We start from the raw sequence: 27,975 nt of genomic DNA on the forward strand, positions 1-27,975 counted from the left end.
TGTGGCTCAGCGATCATCTTTATGGTGAGTTGCTATCTGTCCTCATTAGTATTGATTCTCATAGTATTTGCATAAGTTATTTGTTGCATGGATTGATCACGGCAGTCTCATTTCATCAACATGGTATCTGTGACCCATGAATAGCTGGCCACATGAGTAGACTTCCATGACAGGCCAAAGCCGTAGGCCATTTCTGCGGGTGTCTCTTAACGGATCAGGCCTGCCGATCTGAACCCTGTCGTTTCCCGCTAATGTGCAGGCTTGCCCGTTGGATCTAGTCACTCCGATCTGCCCACAGGCAGGATCTGTTTGCGTGTGGCATAAAGCGGCAGATTTTTTAGTTAATCCATGGACCCAGGACTGTGCTGCTCCGCAGGTCAGAGGGCACGGGCGATGGATTTCAGGAATTGCGACTGTCTCACTACAAGTACATTGTACAGAACAACGCTTTATAGACTACTTTGAAAGTAGTTTATATTTTTAGAAAGTACAGATGATAAAAAGAAGAAAATTGTGGCAGCCACTGGCGGTTTGTATGCTGTGTACTCATATATTTCTCAAAAGGAAAATCACACAATACCTGAAAAATAATAGACATAACACAGTGGGGAATAATTGACAATAACTAACATAATAGAACCAACATCTTATTGTTGGTCACATGTAGTGTTGGTGTACACAGCTTTTCCCGGCCTTATACATTTATTTCAAGAGGCCTGCATTTTTCTGAGGTTATTTGTGAAATCAGCAAAGGTATTTTAAATCTGTCTTGCGACTCCAAGGAAATGCATTTTTGTGTCACCAAATGTGTTTCATTTTATTGAAATAAAATAACAACAGTGATCTTTAATGAAACACATATACCCTTTGGCTTGCTTTGTCCATTTAAAAACAGGTCTTTCAGAAAGTGTTGATGCTTAAGTTTTTTGCTCACATGGGGGGGGATACTAAAGTCCTTACATTTTTTTGTCAACTTATGTCTTTACTTACCCATGAGATCTCAAATTTTTTCAGGGAAAAATGTTAAAACTTGTCTGGAAATCGGGCATTTCACTTGGGCAAACTAGTGGCAACCCTGTTAAAGTATACATTTTAGACCGTATGTTTACTAGACTTTTTTCTTGTTTTGGTCAGTACTTCCCCCTCCCAAAATGTGGAAAGCAAAGACCTTGCAGTAGATGAGATCTGTTTCATAGTATTAAAGATGAAAAAGTGCTTATACCTCTTAGGTTAAGAATTCAGAACCCATATTTACTAGACGTTTTTACTTATTTCTGTATGTGGAACGTGTCTTTAAAGTCTGTTGTTGTTTTTTGGACACCCTGTATGTGGTTAAATGCTACTATGTACAAGCTTTTTTCTATAAAAATGGTTAGCTCTAATGAAGAATTCCTCTGTTATGTAGAAGTAGTGTGTAAGAAGAAACATCAATATGGGATTGTGGGTCCGTCTTGATGCAAAACAAGTTTGCATCACGGTGGACCCACAATCCCATACTGTTGTTCTTGTATGCAAACACGGACCAATGGAAGAGTTTCAAGATCAATTAAAAAAGAAATATCTTTAATCTATGCTTAAAAACATTCTTACAATCTGTCAAACATTTTATTTCATCTGATTGACAGAGAGTTGTATAGCTGCATATTTGACCCCTTTCTGTGTCAATGATAGATTCATTAAAGGATAATGTAGACAATTTTTGCTTCTAGCATTGCACTTGTGAATATCTCTGTTACTCTCAAACACAGATAGGTTTTTGATAACCATTTTTATTAGGAAATAAATCTGCTGTGAGATTGTGGTTAGTATTTCCACTACTTAAAGAGATTATTGCAAGATAAATGTGTGAACCTCTCACACAATTCTAATTCCTTTCTTTTGTGCAGTGCATACATTTTACCTAAGCGAGAAATTACATAAAATGTTATCTCTTAAGACGTCAGTGAATGAAAATCCTCCTAGAATAGAAGTCAGTAAATTTTGACAATTATCCTTATGGCAAAAGTAGCTGAACGTAGACATTCTAGCAGATCTACTGTGTAGTTTTTCCAGTTAAGTTTTCAACACTAAGAACACCTAATAACTTTCTATCACCGGAGCGAGGTGACACAGTGGTTAGCACAATGGACTCGCAGTCGGGAGGATGACGGTTCTAAACCACATCCGACCATCTTGATTTAGGTTTTACATGATTTTCCTAAATTTATTCAGGCAAATGCTGGGATGGTTCCTTTGAAAGGGCCCTGCTGACTTCCTACCCCATCCTTCCCTAATCTGATGGGACCAACAACCTCACTGTTTGGTCCCCTCCCTCAAGCAAATCCTCGTTCAGGGGCTGGGATAGTTTTGACAGTACTAGACTGAATGAATTCTGTTTTTTGAAGTTTAAAGCTTATCCTTTGGTGCTAAATCAGTCAGTAACTTTCTCAGAAACATTATTTACTTTTTTTCTGTTGATCTTCTTTGCTCAGCTTCACAACAATGCTTGTGTCCTTTGCAAACAGGGCTAATCTGCCCCCTGATTCACATAAAATGGCATATCATTAATATAAAGCAAGAACAGAAGTTAGCCAGTGATTGAAAGCTGTGGGACTCCTATCGCAATTTCTCCCCCTGCAGATGATGTGACAACCTTCTTTGTATTACTTGATCAGCATAGGGTAACTTCCTGCAGTCAGTTTCTTAAATAAAAGAAAGCTAAACCAGGTACAAGCTGAACTATGTATTCTGTAAAAGCTTAACTTCTGTAGTGGAATATCATACATAACTTTCAGCAATGACAGTAGGAACCAGAACAAGAAAGAAGTCCATTAAATATGGGCTTTAAAATGCATTCCTTAGGGCTTATGAGGGCTTGTTTACTAGAAGAGGTGTGTTTCACAGTAGCGAAGATGAGCAAGTGCTCATAGCTCTTAAGATATGCATTTCAGAGCCCACATTTACTAGACATTTTTTCTTGTTTTGGTTCGTACTGCCGCCTGTGAAAGTTGTTTACCCTACAACCTTAGCAACAACATCACTGGTACATGTATTCCACTGTCAGAGGTATTAGAACCATATTCACTTGGTCATTTACCTCAAATTGACATGTTTATCCCCCCATGAACTATGGACCTTGCCGTTGGTGGGGAGGCTTGCGTGCCTCAACGATACAGATAGCCGTACCGTAGGTGCAACCACAACGTAGGGGTATCTGTTGAGAGGCCAGACAAACGTGTGGTTCCTGAAGAGGGGCAGCAGCCTTTTCAGTAGTTGCAGGGGCAACAGCCTGGATGATTGACTGATCTGGCCCTGTAACAATAACCAAAACGGCCTTGCTGTTGTGGTACTGCGAACGGCTGAAAGCAAGGGGAAATTACAGCCATAATTTTTCCCGAGGGCATGCAGCTTTACTGTATGGTTAAATGATGATGGCGTCCTCTTGGGTAAAATATTCCGGAGGTAAAATAGTCCCCCATTCGGATCTCCGGGCGGGGACTACTCAAGAGGACGTCGTTATCAAGAGATAGAAAACTGGCATTCTACGGATCGGAGCGTGGAATGTCAGATCCCTTAATCGGGCAGGTAGGTTACAAAATTTAAAAAGGGAAATGGGTAGGTTAAAGTTAGATATAGTGGGAATTAGTGAAATTCGGTGGCAGGAGGAACAAGACTTTTGGTCAGGTGAACACAGGGTTATAAATACAAAATCAAATAGGGGTAATGCAGAAGTAGGTTTAATAATGAATAAAAAAATAGGAGTGTGGGTAAGCTACTACAAACAGCATAGTGAACGCATTATTGTGGCCAAGATAGACACGAAGCCCACGCCCACTACAGTAGTACAAGTTTATATGCCAACTAGCTCTGCAGATGATGAAGAAATTGATGAAATGTATGATGAGATAAGAGAAATTATTCAGGTAGTGAAGGGAGGCAAAAATTTAATAGTCATGGGTGACTGGAATTCGACAGTAGAAAAAGGAAGAGAAGGAAACGTAGTAGGTGAATATGGATTGGGCTAAGAAATGAAAGAGGAAGCTGCCTGGTAGAATTTTGCACAGAGCATAACTTAATCATTGCTAACACTTGGTTCATGAATCATTAAAGAAGGTTGTATACTTGGAAGAACCCTGGAGATACTAAAAGGTATCAGATAGATTATATAATGGTAAGACAGAGATTTAGGAACCAGATTTTAAATTGTAAGACATTTCCAGGGGCAGATGTGGACTCTGACCACAATCTATTGGTTATGAACTGTAGATTAAAACTGAAGAAACTGCAAAAAGGTGGGAATTTAAGGAGATGGGACCTGGATAAACTGACTAAACCAGAGGTTGTACAGAGTTTCAGGGAGAGCATAAGGGAACAATTGACAGGAATGGGGGAAAGAAATACAGTGGAAGAAGAATGGATAGCTTTGAGGAATGAAATAGTGAAGGCAGCAGAGGATCAAGTAGGTAAGAAGACGAGGGCTAGTAGAAATCCTTGGGTAACAGAAGAGATACTGAATTTAATTGATGAAAGGAGAAAATACAAAAATGCAGTAAGTGAAGCAGGCAAAAAGGAATACAAGCGTCTCAAAAATGAGATAGACAGGAAGTGCAAAGTGGCTAAGCAGGGATGGCTAGAGGATAAATGTAAGGATGTAGAGGCTTATCTCACGAGGAGTAAGATAGATACTGCCTACAGGAAAATTAAAGAGACCTTTGGAGAAAAGAGAACCACTTGCTTGAATATCAAGAGCTCAGATAGGAACCCAGTTGTAAGCAAAGAAGGGAAAGCAGAAAGGTGGAAGGAGTATATAGAGGGTTTATACAGGTGCGATGTTCTTGAGGACAATATTATGGAAATGGAAGAGGAGGTAGATGAAGAAGAAATGGGAGATATGATACTGCATGAAGAGTTTGACAGAGCACTGAAAGACCTAAGTCGAAACAGGGCCCCGGGAGTAGATAACATTACAGTAGAACTACTGACAGCCTTGGGGGAGCCAGGCCTAACTAAACTCTACCATCTGGTGAGCAAGATGTATGAGACAGGCGAAATTCCCTCAGACTTCAAGAAGAATATAGTAATTCCAATCCCAAAGAAAGCAGGTGTTGACAGATGTGAAAATTACCGAACTATCAGTTTAATAAGTCACAGCTGCAAAATACTAACGCAAATTCTTTACAGACGAATGGAAAAGCTGGTAGAAGCTGACCTCGGGGAAGATCAGTTTGGATTTCGTAGAAATGTTGGAACACGTGAGGCAATAGTGACGCTACGACTTATCTTAGAAGAAAGATTAAGAAAAGGCAAACCTACGTTTCTAGCATTTGTAGACTTAGAGAAAGCTTTTGACAGTGTTGACTGGAATACTCTCTTTCAAATTCTGAAGGTGGCAGGGGTAAAATACAGGGAGCGAAAGGCTATTTACAATTTGTACAGAAAGCAGATGGCAGTTATAAAGAGTCGAGGGGCATGGAAGGGAATCAGTGGTTGGGAAGGGAATGAGACAGGTTTGTAGCCTCTCCCCAATGGTGTTCAATCTGTATATTGAGCAAGCAATAAAGGAAACAAAAGAAAAGTTCGGTGTAGGTATTAAAATCCATGAAGAAGAAATAAAAACTTTGAGGTTTGCCGATGACATTGTAATTCTGTCAGAGACAGCAAAGGACTTGGAAGAGCAGTTGAACGGAATGGACAGTGTCTTGAAAGGAGGATATAAGATGAACATCAACAAAAGCAAAACGAGGATAATGGAATGTATTCGAATTTAATCGGGTGATGCTGAGGGAATTAGATTAGGAAATGAAACACTTAAAGTAGTAAAGGAGTTTTGCTATTTGGGGGCAAAATAACTGATGATGGTCGAAGTAGAGAGGATATAAAATGTAGACTGGCAATGGCAAGGAAAGCGCTTCTGAAGAAGAGAAATTTGTTAACATCGAGTATTGATTTAAGTGTCAGGAAATCGTTTCTGAAAGTATTTGTATGGAGCGTAGCCATGTATGGAAGTGAAACATGGACGATAAATAGTTTAGACAAGAAGAGAATAGAAGCTTTCAAAATGTGGTGCTACAGAAGAATGCTGAAGATTAGATGGGTAGATCACATAACTAATGAGGAGGTATTGAATAGAATTGGGGAGAAGAAGAGTTTGTGGCACAACTTGACTAGAAGAAGGGATCGGTTGGTAGGACATGTTCTGAGGCATCAAGGGATCACCAATTTGGTACTGGAGGGCAGCGTGGAGGATAAAAATCGTAGTGGGAGAGCAAGAGATGAATACACTAAGCAGGTTCAGAACGATGTAGGCTGCAGTAGGTACTGGGAGATGAAGAAGCTTGCACAGGATAGAGTAGCATGGAGAGCTACATCAAACCAGTCTCAGGACTGAAGACCACAACAACAACAACAACCCTTCTCCATCATCTCTGAAAGTTTGTAACATCACCATGGAATCACTACACATCTAAGGGAAAAACATGAAGAAATGCTTTTCTTTATTAATTTAGCTGTGTGTTGACTCAATTTAAACTCTTTATCCACTGAACCACAAGGAATTTGACACACAGTGTTCCATTTAGTATCTACTTCTGGTGCTAGCAGCTATGTCTTGCTTGTTTGAAAATGCATAAGATGAATTTTTGTGAGATTCAGATTGATGTGCGATCTAGCTGTAGGCCTTTTCGGCTAACATCTTAGTTTTGTGTTATATGGATGAGTTTGAATTCTTGATGAGCTTGCCTATTTCATCAGCAAACATTGCAGTTTTTGTACTGTGTTTTAAAGTTGTTGGAAGGTAATTTATGCAGGTGAAGAACTAGAGAAGACCCAGTACCAATCCATTATGCTACCCACAAGTTATATTCCACCATTCTGATGCTAGTTTCATTTTCATGACATTCTTGTCAGTGTAACCCTCTGCTGTCTGTTATGAGTGCAAGACTCGATTCGTGAAGACAGATGCCATTAATGCCATAAAATTTTCGTTTCTCAATTAGAATTTTGTGGTCCTCACTGTCAGGGTATTGTAATATTGTAGAATTCCTTTATTAGCTCTGCAGGAATTCATTCCTGAGTCTTGTATTTTGTCCCCAGGGACAGTTGTGTACAAAGACCAAACTAACAGGCATTTAACAACCTCTGCATCTACATCTGTATGCTGCGAACCACCATGAAGTGCATGGCGGAGTGTACATTGTATTGCACCAGTTACAATGTGTTTCTTCCCACAAGAGGATGAGTGTTTGAATGCCTCTGTGCCTGCAGTTATTATTCTAAGCTTAGCCTCATGATCACTATGTGAGCGATACGTAGGGGTTGTAGTATATTCCTAGAGTCACCATTTAAAGCCAGTTCTTGAAACTTTGTTAATAGACTTTCTCAGGATAGTTTACATCTATCTTCAGGAATCTTCCAGTTCGTTTCTTTCAGTACCTCTGTGACACTTTGCCACAGACCAAACAAACCTGTGGCTATTCATGCTGGTCTTCTCTGTATATGTTCAATAGCCCCTGTTAGTCCTATTTAGTTAGGGGTCCCAAACACTTGAGCAATATTCTAGAACTGGTCCCACAAGAGATTTGTAAATAATTTCCTTTGTAGACTGATTGCACTTTCCCAGTATTCTGCCAATAAACCAAAGTTTACCACCTGCTTTACTCACAACTGAGCCTATGTGATCATTCCATTTCATATCTCTACAGTCTTACACCCAGGTATTTGTAAGAGTTGGCCAATTCCAAGATACTCACTGATCTACAGTCATAGGTTACTACATCTTTTTGTTTTGCAAAGTGCATAGTTTAACGGTTGTGAACATTTAAAACAAGTTGCCAATCTTTGCACCACTTTGAAATCTTATCAAGATCTGACTGAATATTTGTACAGCTTCTTTCAGACAGTACTTTATCACACATAACTGCATCATCTGCAAAAAGGCTGATGTAACTATTAATATTGTGTGCAAGGCCATTAATATACAATATGAACAGCAAGGGTCCCAACACAGTTCCCTGGGGCACAGCTGAAGTTACATCTGATGATAACACTCCTACCAAGGTACTAAAATATCTGAAGTCCACTCACAAATTGCACTGAAACAACATATGATCGTTCTTCTGACAATAAGTGTAAGTGTGGTTCTGGTCAAAAGCTTTTTGAAAATAAATTCTACTACCCTTCTTGTAGACAGGTGTGATTTGTGCTTTTTTCTAGGAACTGGGCACAATTTTTTTGTTCGAGGGATCTACGATAGATTATAGGTAGAAATGAGGTTAACTCAACTGCAAATTCGGTACAGAATCTGAGGAGGATTCCAACTGACCCTGGAGCTTTGTTCAGTTCAATGATTTCAGCTCTTTTTTTTTAAACACCACTGACACGAATACTTATTTTGTTTATATTTTCAGCAGCATGAGGATTAAATTGGATCAATTCTCCTGCATTTTCCTTTGTGAAGGAACATTTGAAAACAGAGATAAGCATTTCAGCTTTAGTTTTACTACTCTCAATTTCAGTTCCTGTCTCATTCGCAAGCGACTGGACACTAACTTCGGTGCCACTAACGGCCTTTACTTATGACCAGAATTTCCTTGGGCTTTGTGAAAGATCATTTGACAATATTCTGCTACGATAGTCATTGAAGGCTTCATGCATTGCTCTCTTGGTAACCAAACCTGTTTCATTCAAGATCTGTCTATCTATAGCCCTATGCTTTGTTTTACACCTAGTATGCAGTAATCTGTGTTTCTGTAGAAATTTCTGTACAACGACTGTACACCGGAAGATTCCCTCCCATTATTCTTTTAAACTCGAGCCATAGTTCCTCTACATGCTCCTGCCCTGTGCTGAGTGTTTCAAGTTCCTCAATGAGATATGACACTACTGATTTTTTATTTAGTTTGTTGAACATAGTATATCTTTGTGCTTGTTTTAGTTGTACTTTGGTAATCATTGTTGCCACAATCACATCAGGGTCATTACATGTCAGTTCAACCAGGGGCTCCAGCATGAGCTCAGATTTGACTGAAATTCAGTACACCAATTCTACCATGTGTGGAACACTCGTGTACAAAGTATTAGTCTCCCCTGCCAATGAGTTCCAGAATTATGACTTGTGAAAGAAGGTGGCGTGACCCAGAAATTGCAACCCACATCTGGCAATCTGTCTTCAGACCCAACTTAAGGTCTTAATAACTTTGGAACTATTCCACACAGTCCAGTGAAATTTTTACAACCCAGTAACATCCATTTAGAGAACACACTCCATGAATCAAAACACCAACAAGATATTTCTGAGGGAAAATAAAAAATTCCAAAATGTGATTAAAAAAATGTAATACGTTAAAAGGTACATATTGTAAGTGCCCCCTATGCAATATAATTCACTCAAAAAGGGTATAATTTTTTTGTGGTAAGCTTAATGTAGTCTAAACACACACACAACTCATCTTGCCCATATCAGTCACAAAAACTGAGTTACATGCACACAAAAATACGAAAATTTGAAAAATTACATGAAAAACCTGGATTTTCTAAGTGTGGTAGCACAAAAAGGACAAGTGGAATCCAAGCCAAATTTCACACACTGCATAAGTAGACCATAATGATATATATCTCAAAATTTCAGCATGTTATTTGCAATGGAAGTTAACAGATGTATTTGGTGTTGTGGTCATTGTTCTACAACACAATTTTATAAAAACATATCGTTAACTGTTCTGCCTCTTCTTATCCTCTCCCACAACTGTTTAATCACTAAGCAACAACATATAGACAGATTAACACAACCTATCATTAATGTTTGGTGCACCTTAACTGCTAAAAACCAGTCGATTGTGCTTCGAACAGAAGTTCTCCCACACTTTAGCTACTGTACTCTGTACCTTGAGTGGCAAATTGTACTGTCTTCCTGACACTGTGGTAGGAACTGGAACTGCCTTAAGAATATGTTCAAAAGGTATCCAAGACCTGTCTGCCAAATGTGGCCAATGAAATGATCTTGCTGGTCCTGCTGGTGCCATGAAGTTCACAAATACATCACCTTCTGCTTCACAGCACTCTAAGTACCTTTTGTCATCATAAACAGCAATAACATAGCAACCTGGTTGTATGTTACTGCTTTTGCTTCTGAACCCTGAGTCTGACACATTGTGATGACACATGCTGTGCATGAACCTATAGTTATAACCGGACAGTCTGCTCATCTGCACATTGTCAGGGTCCGCTGGAGAGAAGTGATGATGACTCCTTGTGCCTGCAACAATTTTAACGTGTTCTAATCTGTTGTTTAGCAACTCTTCGACTGATTTCACCTCATCTTTCGAAACATAGAATGATTGTATGCCAGAGATATTTTTCTGTACCCAGGACAATAATTGAAGAGGTGTTAGAATGTGACCTTCTGTAAGGTGCTGCAGACTAGCTCGTGATGCCATGCGCTTAATGATAGCACCAATACCATCACATACATTTTTAACATGACTTGTTGTGAAAAAATTCCATTCTGTGTGAATCTAAAAGTCATGGTAATGCATGCATAAATTTTTGAGATTTTTACAGTTTTTGTACTGACTAGCTGCCCCATCACTGAAGTATTTCGCAAAATGTATGTGAGGCAGCTTGTTTTTCACATATACCATGACCGTCCGAATGTGGGCATGAACTGCAATGGCATCATGAATTAAACAGTCACTAAAAACGCACATTTACATGATAGACACATCACCTGGTTCACCTCTATACTAAATCGCAAATGTCTGGAGAGTTGCTTGACTGTTGTCCCAATGATATCATTGAATGGCATCTTGAACTATAAATGCATAATTTTCAGAAAAGTCTAGTATTACTATAATTTCATCTTGTTTCAAATTATCCTTACAAAACTGGAGATAAGCTGATTGTGCTGTTGCTGTGAAGCTGTGTGTGGTCAGTTTGTCCGTTTTTTGACAACACATTTCAACAAAATCTTCCACTGTACTTTGCTGTGTTTCAAGACTTGTGCGATCCATGTGTGTCCATTGTTTATAAGAAACAAGTTCATCGTCATCCATAAGGAGTTCACCATACAGTTTTTTATTCACGTGTTTTGCAAGATTTGCCTTACCAGGATACTTTTCACACCTGTGTATCATGCACTGGTAGGAACTGATGTCACACACTAGCAGCTTCATTGCACCTTTGTAATCCAGACCAGAATCCTTTATAGCAGCAAACATCAGCTTAGCATTTTGATGGGTCTTATATACACAAACATTGTGTATGCCTCTTGCACTTACAGGCACAACCCATTTTGGCCAAAGATTGAAAAAAGATGATAAACCTACTTTGGTATTGGGATACTTTTCCTTGAATTCTACATATAGTTCTGATATGCTCCATAGCAACAGTCTTTTTTGCATCTGTACACGTACATTTCCCATTTTCACCGTTACATAGTCTTTTTTTCCAGGCTTTATTTGGCTGTAGTCATTATTTTCATGAAACTCTGACACTATCACCTTTATTTCTGAACTCAATTGCTTACCGTGAGCCTGCTGAAGTTGTGGAAGCACTCCTTGGGTTGATTTTATTTTGCTAGCTTGCTTTACCATGTATGTAGAAACATTGAATTCCTTTGCAGTGTAGTCAGTAGACCAGCTGGAAGGTGCAAGGGTAAGAATAGCTACTTTTTTCTGACGTGTGGATATGGCACATTTTTCTTTCAAATCATGTACAATTTTGTCCAAATCAGAGCATTTCAGGCATGATTTCTGTTCCTTTGGAGCAGATAGTTCTTCCTCTTCCATCATTAGTGTATCAGCTATTTTGTCACCAGAATGAGATTTTTCACTCTGCAGCGGAGTGTGCGCTGATATGAAACTTCCTGGCAGATTAAAACTGTGAGCCAGACCGAGACTCGAACTCAGGACCTGTGCCATATCCTTTCTTTCAAGAGTCCTAGTCCTGCATGGTTCGCAGGAGAGCTTCTGCAAAGTTTGTAAGGTAGGAGATGAGGTACTGGCGGAAGTAAAGCTGTGAGGACAGGGTGTGAGTCGTGCTTGGGTAGCTCAGTTGGTAGAGCACTTGCCCGTGAAAGGCCAAGGTCCCAAGTTTGAGTCTCGGTCTGGCACACAGTTAATCTGCTAGGAAGTTTCAGCTATTTTGTGTTTTAATTCCATTTGAGCTTCTTGTAGTTTTTTTCTACCATAGCTGGGCCTGTCTCTTTTCCCAACTTTGTCTGTTTTCATGGGAGACAAACCAAGAGCAGCCACTGAAGTATTTAATTGCTCATCCACTGTGCTTGTAGGTGGCTGATACTCTTTGTCACTGTCATGTAAATTATCAGAATATTCTTCATTTTTTTGCAGTGTAACACACCTGGAACATAACTTTTGTCCTTTTGTTTCATGTTAAGTCCCATGCACTGATTCACTTTCAATACTGATTTTATATCAGTTTCTCTGAGGCTACACTTCACTGCCTTCTTATGAATCCGAAATGGATCAAAACAACTTCTTTGTAGGAAAGAATACTTATCCAGAAACACTTTCATATGATGATAACAAACACTAAAGTTTCCTGGAACTGTACTTCTTGTGCCCACAGGGTGATACCCTACAGTTCAAAGTGAATGCCACATTTTGTTCCATATGTTGTTTTATGACATTCAGATGCTTGTGCTCTACCACTACTGCAACTTGTTTGAAACAAAGCTCCACTAGTACACTCTTCTGCCTCCATACTGACTACTACAGTACTGACCAGTCTGAACTAGAATCTTAAAAACATGAGTAACCTGTAATTGTTGCTTGTTTCCTTTGTTTTTCCTGCCTAACAATGACTCATTCTGTCCCTGAAAACTACCATTGTTTAACTTTCTGTTGCCTAATGGTTCCCAACAATTGCTGCAGCTTTATCTGAAACAAGCTGTCTGCATTATCACTATTACTTGCTAAATCATGTTAAAAGAAACGTAACCAAATACATCTCTGTCAACTTTTATTGTACACAAATGCCTTGCAATAACAAGTTGAAATTTTGCCACATATTATATTATGGTCTACTTATGCAGTGTTAGCAATTTGGCTTGGATATCACTTATCCGCTTTGTGCTACCACACTTAGAAAATCCATGTTTTTCAGGTAATTATTCAAATTTTTATATTTTCGTGTGCATGTAACTCTGTTTGTGTGACTGATATGGGCAAGATGAGTTCTGTGTGTGTTTAGGTCACATTAAGCTTACAAAAAAACAAAAGAAAAATACCCTTTTTGAGTGAATTATATTTGGCATAGAGGGCATCTACAATATGTACCTTTTAACGAATTACATTTTTTTAATCACATTTTGAAATTTTTTATTTTCCCTCAGAAATATCTTGTTGGTGTTTTGATTCATAGTGTGTGTTCCCTAAGTGGATGTTACTGGGTTGTAAAAATTTCACTGGACTGTGCGGAATAGTTCCAAAGTTATTAAGACCTGAAGTTGGGTCTGAAGATAGATTGCCAGATGCGAGTTGCAATTTCCGGGTCATGCCACCGTCTTTCACAAGTCATAATTCTGGAACTAATTGGCAGGGGAACTTAAAAATTTTGTACATGAGTGTTCCTCAATTGGTAGCATTGGTTGGTATGCTAAATTTCAGCCAAATCTGAGACTATCAGCTGGAACATTTTCTCAAATTGGTTGAATTGACATGGAATGACCCATCATGGTCACTGATACCAATTTCGATGTGGACATCCTCAAAGAGGTCAAGTCTGTCTGCTGTCATTAGATACAGTTTGTTTCTATCATGAGTGGGAGTTCCTAACTGTCTGTTAGAGGTAGTTTTTAGAGAAGACATTTAGTAATGTTTCAGAGGATGTCTTACCATGGTCTCCAGTAACAAAACTGTAATTTTCCCATTGTTGGATGATTTATGTCTCCACCAGTGATTACAGTATGATTGGGGAACTTACATATAAGTGAACTGAGGTTTTCTCCAAAGTTTTCAGTTACATCAGGAGATGAATCTGGAAGAAACCAATTATCATTTTATGTCCTCCCCCATACTGAGTCTTGCCCAAACAATCTCACATGCAGCTTCAATTTCCATCTCGGTAGATTTGAGTTTTTTGTCTACTGCAACAAATATACAACCTCCATTTCCTATTTGCCTGTACTTTTGATATATACTCAAATTTTGCCCAAGTAACTCACTGCTATCAGTTTCATGTCTCAACCCACTTTTTGTACCTAGTATTAAATGATCTTCACTGCTTTTCAGGAACAGTTCAAACTTGAGCACTTTCTTGTGAATGCTTCTCCAGTTAACTATGCTCAGGTAAATGTGTAAGTATTCTACCATAGGTGACATTCTCAGGGAATTTAGAAAAAACAGGAAGCAGAGCTACTGATCTATAATTAGAGTTGGTTTGCTTATTGTGTATTGGTATGTGTACTATAGGACATTGAACTCTATTGGGGAATATATGATAAGGTAACTGAAAGGTAATCTTACAAAGTTAACACAAGATTTTAATATTCTACTATAAATGCCACCATAGACAGCAGGATTATTACTTTTGTAATTTTCTTGTATTTTACATTTTTGAAACTAATGCCCTTTGGTAGTACATGAAGTACCTGCAGAAGTAAACTTAATACATCTGTATTTGGTTGTTTATTGGCTGCTGCACTGTTTGCTGCTTACATTAACCACATTGCTGCATTGGAAATGTTACTTAACACATTATATGAAAATGTTAATAAAATACACGTCACTTGGTTTTACCAAGAAATTTGTCAGTGGAATAGTTTTGGTGCTATTTTTGTTTCTTTGTTGTTTAGTAATATTAAGAATTGTTTTCACCTTGTTCTTTGAGTGTTTTATTTTTTGAGGGTAGTATGTATGTTTCACTTTCTCAATAACAGACTAGATGATTTTACAGTTAATTAGTTCTTGAATACAGTTTGTCCTTTGAATTAGATAGAGCTCTCTTTTCATAGCACAAGATACTTCTATCCCATGAGTTATCCATTCTTTGTTCCTGCTTTAGTTCAACATTGTCCTTGTTTGTTTTAGGGGAAACCAAGACTCAACATACTGGAAGAATATGTTAAAGAATTTTATTTTCTATCTTCATTTTATGCCTTTCTCATTAGTATCCTTTTTGTAATTTCTCTCTAAACACTGTGAATGAGTTATTGTTTATGATTCGATGTTACTTTTTGTATATGATCTGAACTTAAGTGGTCAGCATGTCTTGTTGTTAACACTCAAACATCATCGTCAGATAAACCAGTGACTTATCATTATTACTATCAAAATCATTGGCTGTAGCATGCTCTATTAACAAACCGTGAGTCTTTCAATTGCCATAGAAAATTTTACTGTGGCAAGTAATGCTGTGTGTTATTCAATTCCTTTTCACTGTAATAGAAGTGAAGAGATTGAAGAATGTTTGAAAAATGATCAAACAAAATCAAATCACATTACATTACAGTACAAGGTAATTTTAATGAAGAAATAGAAATGAAGTTGAAAATCAACATATAATTCTTCAATTACACTGTAGACAGAAAAAGAAAGGAGTGAATGACACTGAAAATGAGAATATTGTGTTCTAACAGTCAATAAACATATTTTGCATAGTTTATGTGTTAAACTATGGCCAGATCTTTAGTGATTGTTAGCTAGTAAAGTACACGTCACAACATGTCCTCATAATTGTTTACATATTCAACTCAAAATTACTTCCACACTTGAACTTCTATATTAGACTCAACTCTTTATTGCTGACCCTGTATGTGGGAATGAGTGGTTCAGTGGCTGCATGCCGAACTAGAGATCCAGCAAAAGTCTGTCATTCAGTCCCTGATTGACCCTATGATTTTTCTGTTGCTTATCACTTTTTAACCTCTGAGAGTGGCTTGTGTACATTAAAATAACAAATTGCACTGTGGTTCAGTATCAATGTTAAACTTTAGGTCCCCTTATAACTGTTTGCGTAATTCAGTTTGAAGACTGGAGGCAGGTGAGGGCATACCACAGTGTATAAGACCTTTCCTAGTAAAGCACTGGGGTGTTGAAACCATCCTTTAGATTGATTATACCAGGTGAGTCAAAAAGAACTTTAGAACTTATGGTATCAAACAACCTCAATTTTACGTTTGTTTCTGTCGGCAGTGTGGAATAAGAAATAGCTTAAGAAAGTGAAGCGTAAATAATGTGATACAGGAAATATTGCAGAATGCCAAAAACTGCCAAGTGAAAATGTAAAATGAAGCCTTTAGACACCAACCGCTGCTAGCGAGCAGGGAAGGAGCAGAATATGTAAGGAAACAGCAATAACCATGGAAAATGCTTTATAAATAAAAGCGAAACACATCTGGTGTAATTCCTTTTAATTACATTGCAGTCAGCTCAAGACGGATAACCTATAATAACAGAACCTCAACTTTGATCCATTCAGTACACCAGTACCTCATTCCACCTCCAGGAGTCAGCGCAATGCTCAGTTAAAATGGCTGTGGTCTCTGGTGCAAGGTGTACTTGCTGTGATTGGGTTTGATGAAAGGAACTCTGCAACAACTGTTTCATTAAAGACAGGGTGTATGATTCTTCCCTATCAAACAATTTAACTGATCTGAAAAATCAAATATACAGTGCCACAAGTTAATGCCTGATTTGCTGCAATGTGTGTAGGAAGAAATTGATTACTGCATGACAAATGGTAGTCACACTGAATCAAAATGACACTTGACACTTTTCTGTGAAACTTCAAGTTGATTGTTAGAAAGTGACACATCTGTAATTTATCTCAATGAATTTTTATGTTATTCCAAAGCTGTGAAGTCCTTATGTGCATATACGTTTATGTAGGCACAACTATATCAAGTGCCTGCCAATCATTTTCTTGAATATGCTTTCCAGCATTTCCATGCCACATGGATGTGATGCAAGTTCTCACAAAGGATTACATCCCAATGAAGTTTTATATTTTCCCAAGGGCACGTTATAATTAGCTGAAACTTGATATTTATACCGTTGACTGTTCACTTGACATTTCGTATATATTCTTGATGGTGTTTACCATTCATTCTCGGAATGTCAGAAACTTGCACTTTGTCTGATAATGTGACTTTATACTACACAGAAGTAGAAGTAGCTTCAGGCATGCCACAGGTAACTGTGTTGGGACCATTGTTGTTCATGTTGAATGTTAAAGATGTGGCAGATAATATTAATAGTAATTTCAGATTTTTGCAGATGGTGCAGTTATCTATAATGAAGTACTACCTGAAAAATGCTTCATGAATATCCAGTCATATCTTGATAAGATGTCAAAGTGGTGCAAAGACTGACAACCTATTTTAAATGTTCATAAATGTAAAATATTGCATATCACCCCCTCCCTCCAAAACAAGAACTGAAATGTAGTATCCTGCAAAAGACAGGTGGCAAACTTCAGTTACTGGCAGAGTACGGGAAATGAATCAGCTCGCAAAGGAGACTGCTGACAAGTCACTTGTGCATCCGATCTTAGAATACTGTTCAAGCATGTAGGATGCATATCAGATAAACAAGGGGATATGAAATGTGTACAAAGAATGGTGGCACAAATGGTTTACACTTGGGATAGTGTCACAGCAATGTTTAAAAACCTGAACTGGCAGACCCTTGAAGTTAATAGATCCCATAAAAGCTTACTGTACAGAGTTTCATGAACCAGTATTAAGTGAAGAATTCAGAGGTATTGTTCAGCACCCAGCATATCACTCTTATAGTAATCATGAGGGTAAAATTAAAGCAATTATAGAACACAGAGATGCATTTAAGCAGTCATTTTTCACACACTTCAAGTGGGGTTGGGAAGGGAAGAAATGCTAACATATGATGCTGTATCTTGATGTATTACTCTGCTAAGACTATGAATTTCTCAATTCAAGTCCTGAAATTACGTAATCTGTCTCTTATATCCGTCTTATACCATCCACCATTGTCTGTCATCACCCTTCATTACTCTGTAACATCTTCAAACCATATGACATTATCAAACCATCATCCCTATTCCAAAGTCCCTTCCGACAACTGCAATCCTTCATGCTCTAAGAGTTGTCCTTTGCATACACCCACTACCATTTACTCCATTCTCATACTGGAAATCCTACAGCAATAAAGGCAGAGCAACATGTGAGAAACCATTTACATTGTTTACCAACTTACATGTGTTCACTGTGTGACTTTTTACGTAGTAATGACTGCTACCAAACTGGCTGAGTGCTTAAAGATTCACCGAAAAATTGACAGTAATGGGAATGCCCAGTACCCTAGTTTTTGAGCATTCTGTATAGCATTACTCAAGGAATGTAAGTGCTTACTACACCACACACCTCCCAACAGTAGTTTCCCTGTAGTTGGTAGCATGCTATCTAACATATTCTCTCGTCCCAGCCACCATTCTAGACGTAATTTCTGTTAGCATCTTCTCCCCACTCCCTCACCTCCAGCCTGTTTATTTATATTTTTCCCTTTGTAAGATGTCCTTATTCTCTCTCCCCCTCCTTTTTTCTCCACTCTTTCCTCCCTCTATTCTTTTCCTTTTTTTATTTATTTTTGTATTGACCAACTTGGACCACAAAACAACTTCAATTCCTCTTCTTTGTTGTTGTTTCCTGTTTTTCCTGTACTCTTTCATTTTCTGCCCTGTTGTCTTTTCCTTTCTGCTGCCCCTGTTGTTCACAATTTCTTATTTCTTCTGCATTGAAAGCCTTCCAAATTTAGTATTTTAGGCTTAAAAAGGTTTCTGGTTGTTATTTCTGATTATTGATGTCATTTGTTTCTAGTTATTTCTTTATTTCTATAACCCGTGCTATTGTCAGTTTCTTCTTCCAAAAATACAGAAATATTTGTTTCGTTATCCTGTTTTTGTCCATTCAGTAGATGTGTCCAAAATAGATTAATCTTCTTTTAGCCATTACTTCTAATACTTTCTCTATATTTTTGTAGATCTCCTCATTACTTCTCATTTTCCAGTTTGTATTGCACCCATTATTTTTCTAATAATGTCTTTCGAGAACCTCTATTCTGTCCTGTTTATAGTCAATTGTTAGGCATTCACATCCATGTAAACATTCTGGTTGTACCACTGTGGTGCAGTGTTTTAGTTTTGTTTTTCTATATCCACATTTCTGGTAGTAAATATTCATTATCAAACCATATGTTTTCTTCATTTTTGTTAACTCTTACATCTGCTGCAAGTTTATCTAGTCCATTCTGTTGTATAATTTCTCCATGACACTGAAATTTATTTGCTTGCTTTGTTTTACCTATTTGTATTTATACGAATTTTGGTGCATTTTTATATTTTTCATTAATTTTGTTTTTTCATCTGAATTTTTGAGATTAGTTCTATTTGCTATTTCTTCCAGAAGATTTATTTGAATAACTGTAGGTCAGAATTTCTGAAAGAATTGCTAAGTCATCTGCTAAAGCCAGGCAGTTTACCTTCCTTGAGCTAATGAGGTGGCGTAGTGGGTAGCGCAATGGTCTTGCATTCAGGAAGGTGACGCTTCAAACCCGCTCCCGGCCATCCAGATTTAGATTTTCAACGATTTCCTTAAATCACTCCAGGTGAATGCCGGAATGGTTCCTTTGAAAGGGCATGGCTGGTGGGGAACCATCCTGGACGCAATCCGAACCTGTGCTCCATCACTAATGAGATTGATGTCGATGGGACATTGACCCAATCTTCCTTCCTAGAATTATTGGTTCAATTTTGTGATATTTTAGCTCCAAATCCTCACAATTTTTTTAAGTACACAGTTAGACAGTAAACGTGATAAGCCATTCCTTTTTCGAACACAAGGTTTTGTTTCAAGTGGCTGAGATACTTCTCCTGTAGATTTCACTTAAATATTGCATTTGTTACAGTTTCATGAATTATGTTTGCTAATTTTGCTTCAACACCAAATTCTCTAATGAGTTTGTCTATTGTTTCTCTGGCTACCGAATCAAATGCTTTCTTGAAATCAGTAAATGATACTATTACAGATTTTCTGGTTGACATTCTGTGGCAAATTATTGACTCTAAGTAAAAAATCTGTTCTTTGTGGGAACTTCCCTTTCAGAAACCATCTTGGTATCCTTCCAGTTGTTTGTCTGTAGTATGTGCAACTCTATCCAGAGGAATTTTTGATAATATTTTGTATGCTGCTCCTCTGTCATTGTTTATCTCCCTTTTTATGTAACAGGTGGATTAATGCTATTTCCCATTCTTCTGGTATCATTTCAGTTTTCCAAATGTTTTCAAAAAGCAGTTTTAGATATTTTATAATCTTTGGTTCTGACCATTTCAATAATTCTCCTGTAATGAAGTCTTCATCACTTAATTTGTTGTTTCTGAGTGACTTGGTGGCTCCATGAATTTCTTGCTGTGTTGGTGGGTAATCTTCCTCAGATTTTGTTGTAATGCTGGAAATACAGTTTAACTGTTGACACTAGACTGTTTAAGAGCCTGTCAAAAAATTTGATATTACAGTATTTCACAATTTTCTTTGTTATTTAATACTCTTTTGCTGTTCCATCTTTGAAACAAGTACTTGGTGCTCGAAGCCATTTAAGTACATCTTTAAAAGCCTGGTAAAAATTTCTAGTATTATTTTTCATAAAATTTTCTTGTATTTCCAAAATCTGAGATTTTTCAGAGGCTCTTTTGATTTTCTGGATTATTCTCGAGGTTTTCTTTTCTTTCATCTGAATAATTCTGAATGTTTTTCTCTTTTCAACATATCCATTTTCTCCATTTCTGAGGTCTTAATTCTTCATCCTCTTGACAAGGAATCTCATCCAAATGGCCAGAAGAATCTACTCGAGTTCCAGAAAAATAAGTGGCATTGTGTACAGGAGATCAGTGAGTGACAGCTATGTGCACAGAGAATAAATGGCAATATTAAAGAACAGTGCAATAAACTAGGAGTTGTTTTCATTTATCCCAACAAATTCCTAAATGCAAAGTGTCTTGCCAAAGATGGTCTATATCTGAATAAGTTAGGCTCAAAAATATTTGGTAAGATTGCCAGGTCATAAAAAATAAGGGAAACTGATAAGTAGTGATGGGGGTGAAAAAACTTGTGTAGCATTAAGAAAGACAAAACCAAACCATTATCTGGCAAGAAATCTGCTAAAGCCCATAACTAATAGTCAAAGTAGCAAAGTAGGTATGTTATCCACTGGAATATAAATGGTTTAAACAGTGATGTTTCTAACAAAAAAAAGCTCCAAAATAAATGAATTGGAAATCAGTTGTTTGTTCAAATATGAGCCCGGGTGTGGGGGGGGGGGGGGGGGGGACAATTAAAATTCTAAACAAAATAGGGAACTTCAGATTAGCAAGTAGCCTTTTCAGAAGAAACAAGTCACGTGGAGGCTCATGTATACTTCTACATAGTGATATAAATTATGATGCCAGGAACTGTTTTAATTATTTAAATGAAGAATGTTTGTTTGAGAGCTGTTTTTTTAGAAATAGTGGACTGACTAGCAAATGTTATAATAATCTCAATATACAGAATTCCATGGACATCAACAACACAACTATTCTTATCTAAGCTTCAAATTATGCTAGAAGACCTTTGTAGAGAAAAAAGAAGAAAATTGTAATAGCTGCTGCTTTTAATATTGATATCACATGTGATAGTAGCCACACTTCAAGATTCACTGACTTAGTAAAGAAATATGCTTCCAAATTTAATTTCTTTGAATCTAGCAGAGACAATGGGCTGTCAGCAATATTTATTGACAATGTTCTCACTAATTATGTGTATGAAGATGTGTATAAATTTTGTCTAGATCTAGGTATTTCAGATCATTGTGCATTGTTCATTGAGCTGCCACTGACAGACAGGAACATTTCACATATGAGAACCCACATGAGCAGGAACTTGCTAACATTGAGTGAGAAGCTAAAAGAGAAAAGATGGCCTTCTGATCATTGTAACTCAGGTGACGAAAACTTTGAGAAATTCTTAAATAGTTTTCCTGGTGTCTTTAATGAAACATTTCCATCTAGACGCTGCAGCAATACAATAACAAATAAAGTAAAGTGCATTACCCAGGGCATCAAAATTTCCAGTGTAAGGAAAAGGCAACTGCACAGAGAACTAAAATGTAATAAAGATATTGATTTCATGAAATATGTTAGACTCTATAAAACCACATTTAAAAGAGTTGTCAGAGCAGCAAAACAACTGGCAAATAACAGGCTGATTTTAAATCATAAAAATAATACAAAGGCTGTGTGGTAAGTCATTAAATCTGAGTTAGGTGTTAAAGCCTGTAACCAAGAAATTTCAAAAATTGACGTTGAAGGAAATTCAATTTTAAATCCAACTCAAATACCAGAGTACTTTAATGAATTTTGTATAAATGTAGCAAAGTCTGATGTAGATGTAACAGATTATCACAACAAAGTAAATCCCTTTCTCCTAGGTGAAAACTCTGAAAACTTTACAAAATTGTTAAAAGTTTCTGTGGGGGATGTAGAAAATGCTGTTCTAACATTAAGAAACAAAAAATCTGCAGGTTGGGATGGAATACCCACCAAAGTTATAAAAGTGGTACACAATAGAATTGCAAACCCACTAGCTCAAATAATAAATCAGTGTTTTGAGGAGGGCTGTTTCCCAAAGGTACTGAAATATGCTGAAGTCAAACCACTTTTCAAGAAGGGATCAAGAGAGATCATGGGAAATTATCATCTTGATTCTCCCAGTCCTATCTAAAATATATGAAAAACTTGCTGTTGCACAAATATAAAACTTTGAAAAACTCGCTGTTGCACAAATCTAAAACTTCATTGCAGGATATTCTGTTATTCTAAACAGTCAGTTTGGCTTTCAGGAGGGGAAAAACAGCATAGATGCAGCAAACAGTTTCATTGAGAAAATAAGTACATTATTAGACAAGAGAAATAAGGTGGCACGAATTTTCTGCGACCTCACAAAGGCGTTTGATTCTGTAAACCATGCGTTGCTTGTTTACAAACTTGAAAAGTATGGCATTAGCGGCAGTGCCCTACAATTGCTTAAATCCTACTTATCCAACAGAAAGCAAAGAGTTAGCATTTCTTCAAATGGCGCATATTATTTTTCTGACTGGGAAAAAAAAAAAAAAATCCTCTCTTAGGGTGTTCCACAAGGCTCCATATTAGGCCCAGTCCTATTTCTCTTTTATGTTAATGACTTACCGTTAAATATCAGCTCCTCATCAGTTCTGTTCTGTCTTAGTTGAAGATCAGGATTCGGAAAAAAAATCCCAAATCTGTGATCAGTACCCTCAGTACCTTAGAAACTTGGTTTCAGCTAAATGGGTTGAATCTAAACATATCTAAGACTCACATGACGCACAAACTGCCTATTGGCTTCTGTCTTGGGTTATTCGGCCGACGTCCATCTAATTAGAAGATCCCGAGACAGAAACCAATAGGCAGTTTGTCAACAAGTGGCCATGAAAGCCTTAACAATTTTGTATCACATGATGCAGTTCAAAACCAAACAGTCAAAATGTAAGCAGATTAAGACTGTACACAACAACCAAGGTATAGAAGAAGTTGACTCAGTCAAATTTGTAGGTTTAAATGTAGATAAAAATTTGAGCTGGCAGGCACATTTTGAACACCTGGCAAACAAACAGAGCAGCTTTGCATTTGCAATGCAAATATTATTAACTGCAACTGACATGGACACATCCATTATTAGGTATAGTATTGTTTTTTGGGGTAACTCGCCAAATATAGTGTGGATACTAAAAGTACAGAAAAAAATAATTCGAAATATGTGCACTGCAAATCACAAAGAACCATGTCGACCATTATTTAGAAAACTTCAAATATTAACTCTGTCATCCTTATACGCATATGACATTATTCTATTTTTGTACACCAGACATGAATTATTTGAGGGAAACCATTTTGTTCATTCTCCCACCCACCGCCTCAAATTGTATGCACAGGGACCTCAATACATGGAAATGAAAATTTGTAATAAATTAAAAGGGAACAAGTTGATGCAGATGAATTTAGGTTCACTTAAAAGAAAGCTATATGAGGTATTGACACTGAAGTGTTACTTAGTGGATGAATTCATGCGGGACAAACTGGAAATTTGAGCTGGATACAATGTGTTGTGCATTCCAAGAAATATCCTTATAGTGTTATTATTTATTATACTGCTATTATTTATTAATGTAAAAATCATTGTAGCTGTGTTAGAAATTTTTGACATGTCTCCTGTATGCAAACCAAATGGATTGCAAATGTACGTCATGAATGAATAAAACACTATTCATAACACAATTCACAAAATTCCTTAAGTTTTTTCTGCTGCTTTAGGAATTTGGACTTGGGGTTAATGCTGTTACTGTCTTTTGGCATCTTAATTTCTTCTCTAATTTTTCTATATTTTCTATTGTGATATTAGCTGTTGTAGAGTTGTATCTGATCACTTTCTTGGTTGTATTTTTTGTTTTAGGTGGGAGAAATTATAATTTAATAATTGAAAGATAATGATTTCAATCAAATTCACCATTTCTGATTAACTCAACATTCATAATTTCCATGATATTCTTTTTAGATATGACTGTGTGTTAGAGTTGAATTCTACTAGGTTTGAACTTGTATACATCCAAGTTTTGGCTTTTCTTGGTAGATTGTGAAAATGTGTGGACATCAGCTTTAACTGGAACATTTTCAGTCTTTCATCATTTCTGGTTGTTCTTAAGTGTCCTGTTTATTCGCCTACAATATTCTTAAATTTCTTTTCCTTCTAAACTTGCAAACCGAAGTCACCAGAGTGTATTTTAGTGTTATTTTTAGGTTTGTTTGAGATTTCTAAAAGGATGCAATATTGATCTACTTTCTCCAGATACCTTCTGTTAGCATCATTTATAGATACATGGTGATTTTTAATGGTATAGCTTTTATTTTTGCACTTTATCATTAACGTGGACATTATTTCTAGTTTTGATGTAAATTCTGTAGTACTGTCTACGATTTTTTTGTTTATGGAAAATGCTGTTTCAAACAGTGACATGTTTTCATTATTCTCACTGCTGGTTCTCTGTTTTAATGGTATAGCTTTTATTTTTGCACTTTATCATTAACGTGGACATTATTTCTAGTTTTGATGTAAATTCTGTAGTACTGTCTACGATTTTTTTGTTTATGGAAAATGCTGTTTCAAACAGTGACATGTTTTCATTATTCTCACTGCTGGTTCTCTTTATAAATTCTTTAATGTTGTGTATCAACTACATTCTCATGTAAGAATCTTGTTTATTTACATTTACTATCAGCTGGGTCAGTTGAACCGAGGGTTTCTTTTTTTTTTTTCTCTCTTTTCCTTTTGTTTTCTTATTTTTCATTTTTGTCTTCATCTTTGCCTTTCCTTGTTTAGTTCTTTCTCCTTTCCAGCTTCCCTCGTGGTTCTTAATGACACTGTCAATTCCGCTTCCCATTTCTTGACCTCTCAGTCTATCTTTACGTCTCACTCTGTCCTTCTGCCATATCTGGACAGAAGCTGACACAGTGCTTACCAGTGTACTACCTTTGAACTGCTACTCTTCCTGGTGTCATCCCCTTCATCTTCGTCAGATCTCCACTTATTCTCATTACAGGTATGTCCATTTCTGAATGACCTGTCCCTTCTTACCAACCTATCCGTCATTCTTTCCTGATCAAGGAACTAATGGGTATTTACGGTAGTTGACTTTATCAACTGAAACATTGTTCACAAGCTCTTACTTTCATTAGATTTGCTTCTAGGGTTTTGAGGTAATTTTTCTAACATGATGCTCTTGTCATATTTGGACCTTGTTTTAGTGTGAAAGATAATAAGCGAAGGATTAGCTTCTACCTTTGCACATATTTGTAATGGGTGTATATCTGAGAACCAAGCTATAACCCTAAGTTTAATGCCACAGAACATAACTTGAAATTCAGTCTAGAATGTAGAGCACAATTCACCCACTTTCCATGTCAACTCTATCTTCTTCTTCTTCTGTCCATACAAATTCTTAATACCCTAGATATTATTCTGAAATATTAGCTTCTGTCGTAACATTTTTAACTAATTCAGTTGTTGTTGTTTTAAGGGTGTCTGTCGGCAGTTTCAGAGGCAGTAATATTAAGTTCTTTTTTCAGAAGTTTCCTTCCACATACTTACAAATTACTTTTCTCCAAAGTACTGTACTTTTACTAATACACTGCTCCACAAAACTTAAGGACGAGATAAATGAAGTAACACAACATATTTTACAATTCAGCAGATGTGAATGAAAGTACCGGAGCAAGTTAAGAGAGGCCTCCCAGTCATGCACAAGAAGCTGAAAATCACATGACGTGAGGTCAGCGTGACTAAAGTGTTAACTTAGAATGACAAAGTGTGAAGAGTGTAGCCCAGGAGGTAGTATCACTCACAGCATTGTTTCACATGCATGGGGAGAGTTCTGAATCGCAGGCATTGCTGCCCAAAGGAGAGGAGGTTGTTAGTCACGATCAGCTACAGCAGCAGATTACTGCTGCATAGTGCAACAGGTAAGTAGTGACCAACATCAATCAGCAGGTGCAACTGCAACCATGTGCAACAAGACTCAAAGGCACGCAATGTCGCACTCCACAGTGTCACAGCAACTACATGGGAGTGGTGTCTCTGCCCAACGATCAGTACATTGTATTCTATTGATAGCAGAATATTGGCGGCACTGTTTGTGATGGTGCCAGGAGCATAGGGACTGGACCAGTGAGGAGTGTGGTCGCATGTTCTTCTTGGATGAGAGCAGACTCAGTCTGAGTTATGATTCAGGACATACCCTCATATGGTGAGAAGTAGGAGCACGTAGTGCACTCGTGAACATTGTTGAACTTGATCGTTTTGGTTGTCCATGCATTCTCTTGTGGGGAGGCATAATGTTGCGTGGATGTACAGGCATCTAAATTTTTAAACACTGTTTATTCATCAGTCTGTGTTATTGTGACACTGTACTCTTTCCCCATGTGCATCTTTTCAGGGCTGCATTCGGCCCCAACTTAATTTTTTATGGATGACAGTGCATGACTATATTGAACATCACAGGTGGAAGAGCTCTTGGAACTAGAGGATATTTGGCAAATGGACTAGCCTGCATGTTCCCCCAATTTAAATCTCATCAAACATATGTATTGGGGAGATGTATCAAAGCATGTCCATGTGGACCAACAAGTATCGAGCAGTCGTCAACCCCACTAGTGGAGGAATGGAATGCTCTACCACAGAAACTCCTTACCAGTTTTGTGACCGATATGGGAGAACATTGCAAAGCATGCATTGCTGCCCGTGGTGATTATGCACCCTATTAAGAATCATGTCTTGCCTTTTGTAATATCCATGGTACCATCAGAAACAGCGCTGACTACAGTGTAATTGATGTCTTTGAATAAAAATGTAATTTCTGTTTGCCTCGTTGCATATTTATTTCACTTCTGTACTTCTTTTCTTGTCTACCTACCCGATTAAGTGCTCTTAACACTCCAAGTTTCGACCGTAGAATGCCAGTTTCTTTCTTTCTCCCCCCCCCCCCTCCCATTCCCCCCTCCTTCATTAGTTATCTGACTGATCCATCTAATCATCAATATTCTACTGTAATACCACATTCCAAAAGCTTGTATTCTGTTCTTGTCTCTACTGTTTATTGCCAGTGTTTTGCTTCCATACAAGGCTACACCACAAATAAATACCTTTGAAATGCTTTCTAACACATTTAATTATTTTCAGTATAAAAAATGTATCTTTTCAGATATATATAAAAAACAAAGATGCTGTGACTTACCAAGCGAGAAAGCGTTGGTAGATAGACACAATAAAAAACACGCAAACACACACACAAATTTCAAGCTTTCGCAACCCAAGGTTGCTTCATCAGGAAAGAGGCAAGGAGAGGGAAAGACGAAAGGATGTGGGTTTTAAGGGAGAGGGTAAGGAGTCATTCCAATCCCAGGAGC

General features: G+C 37.4%; 1 protein-coding gene across 4 annotated transcripts in view; it reads left to right on the forward strand.

Moving 5' to 3' along the window:
* Nucleotides 1–27,975, forward strand: part of LOC126237030 (ADP-ribosylation factor-like protein 2-binding protein) — a 120,611-nt gene that overhangs the window by 26,007 nt on the left and 66,629 nt on the right. For 3 of the 4 annotated variants that reach the window (XM_049946783.1, XM_049946782.1, XM_049946785.1), the window contains exon 1: nucleotides 26,417–26,532. The exons of the other annotated variant lie outside the window; for it this stretch is intronic. In XM_049946783.1, the coding sequence (XP_049802740.1) occupies nucleotides 26,433–26,532 (100 nt within the window). In that variant the 5' untranslated portion in view covers nucleotides 26,417–26,432. Of the gene's footprint in view, nucleotides 1–26,416; nucleotides 26,533–27,975 lie in introns of those variants that run through there. 4 annotated transcript variants of the gene reach the window in all.

Source organism: Schistocerca nitens, chromosome 2 (assembly GCF_023898315.1).
Source record: "Schistocerca nitens isolate TAMUIC-IGC-003100 chromosome 2, iqSchNite1.1, whole genome shotgun sequence".
Taxonomy (NCBI): domain Eukaryota; kingdom Metazoa; phylum Arthropoda; class Insecta; order Orthoptera; family Acrididae; genus Schistocerca; species Schistocerca nitens.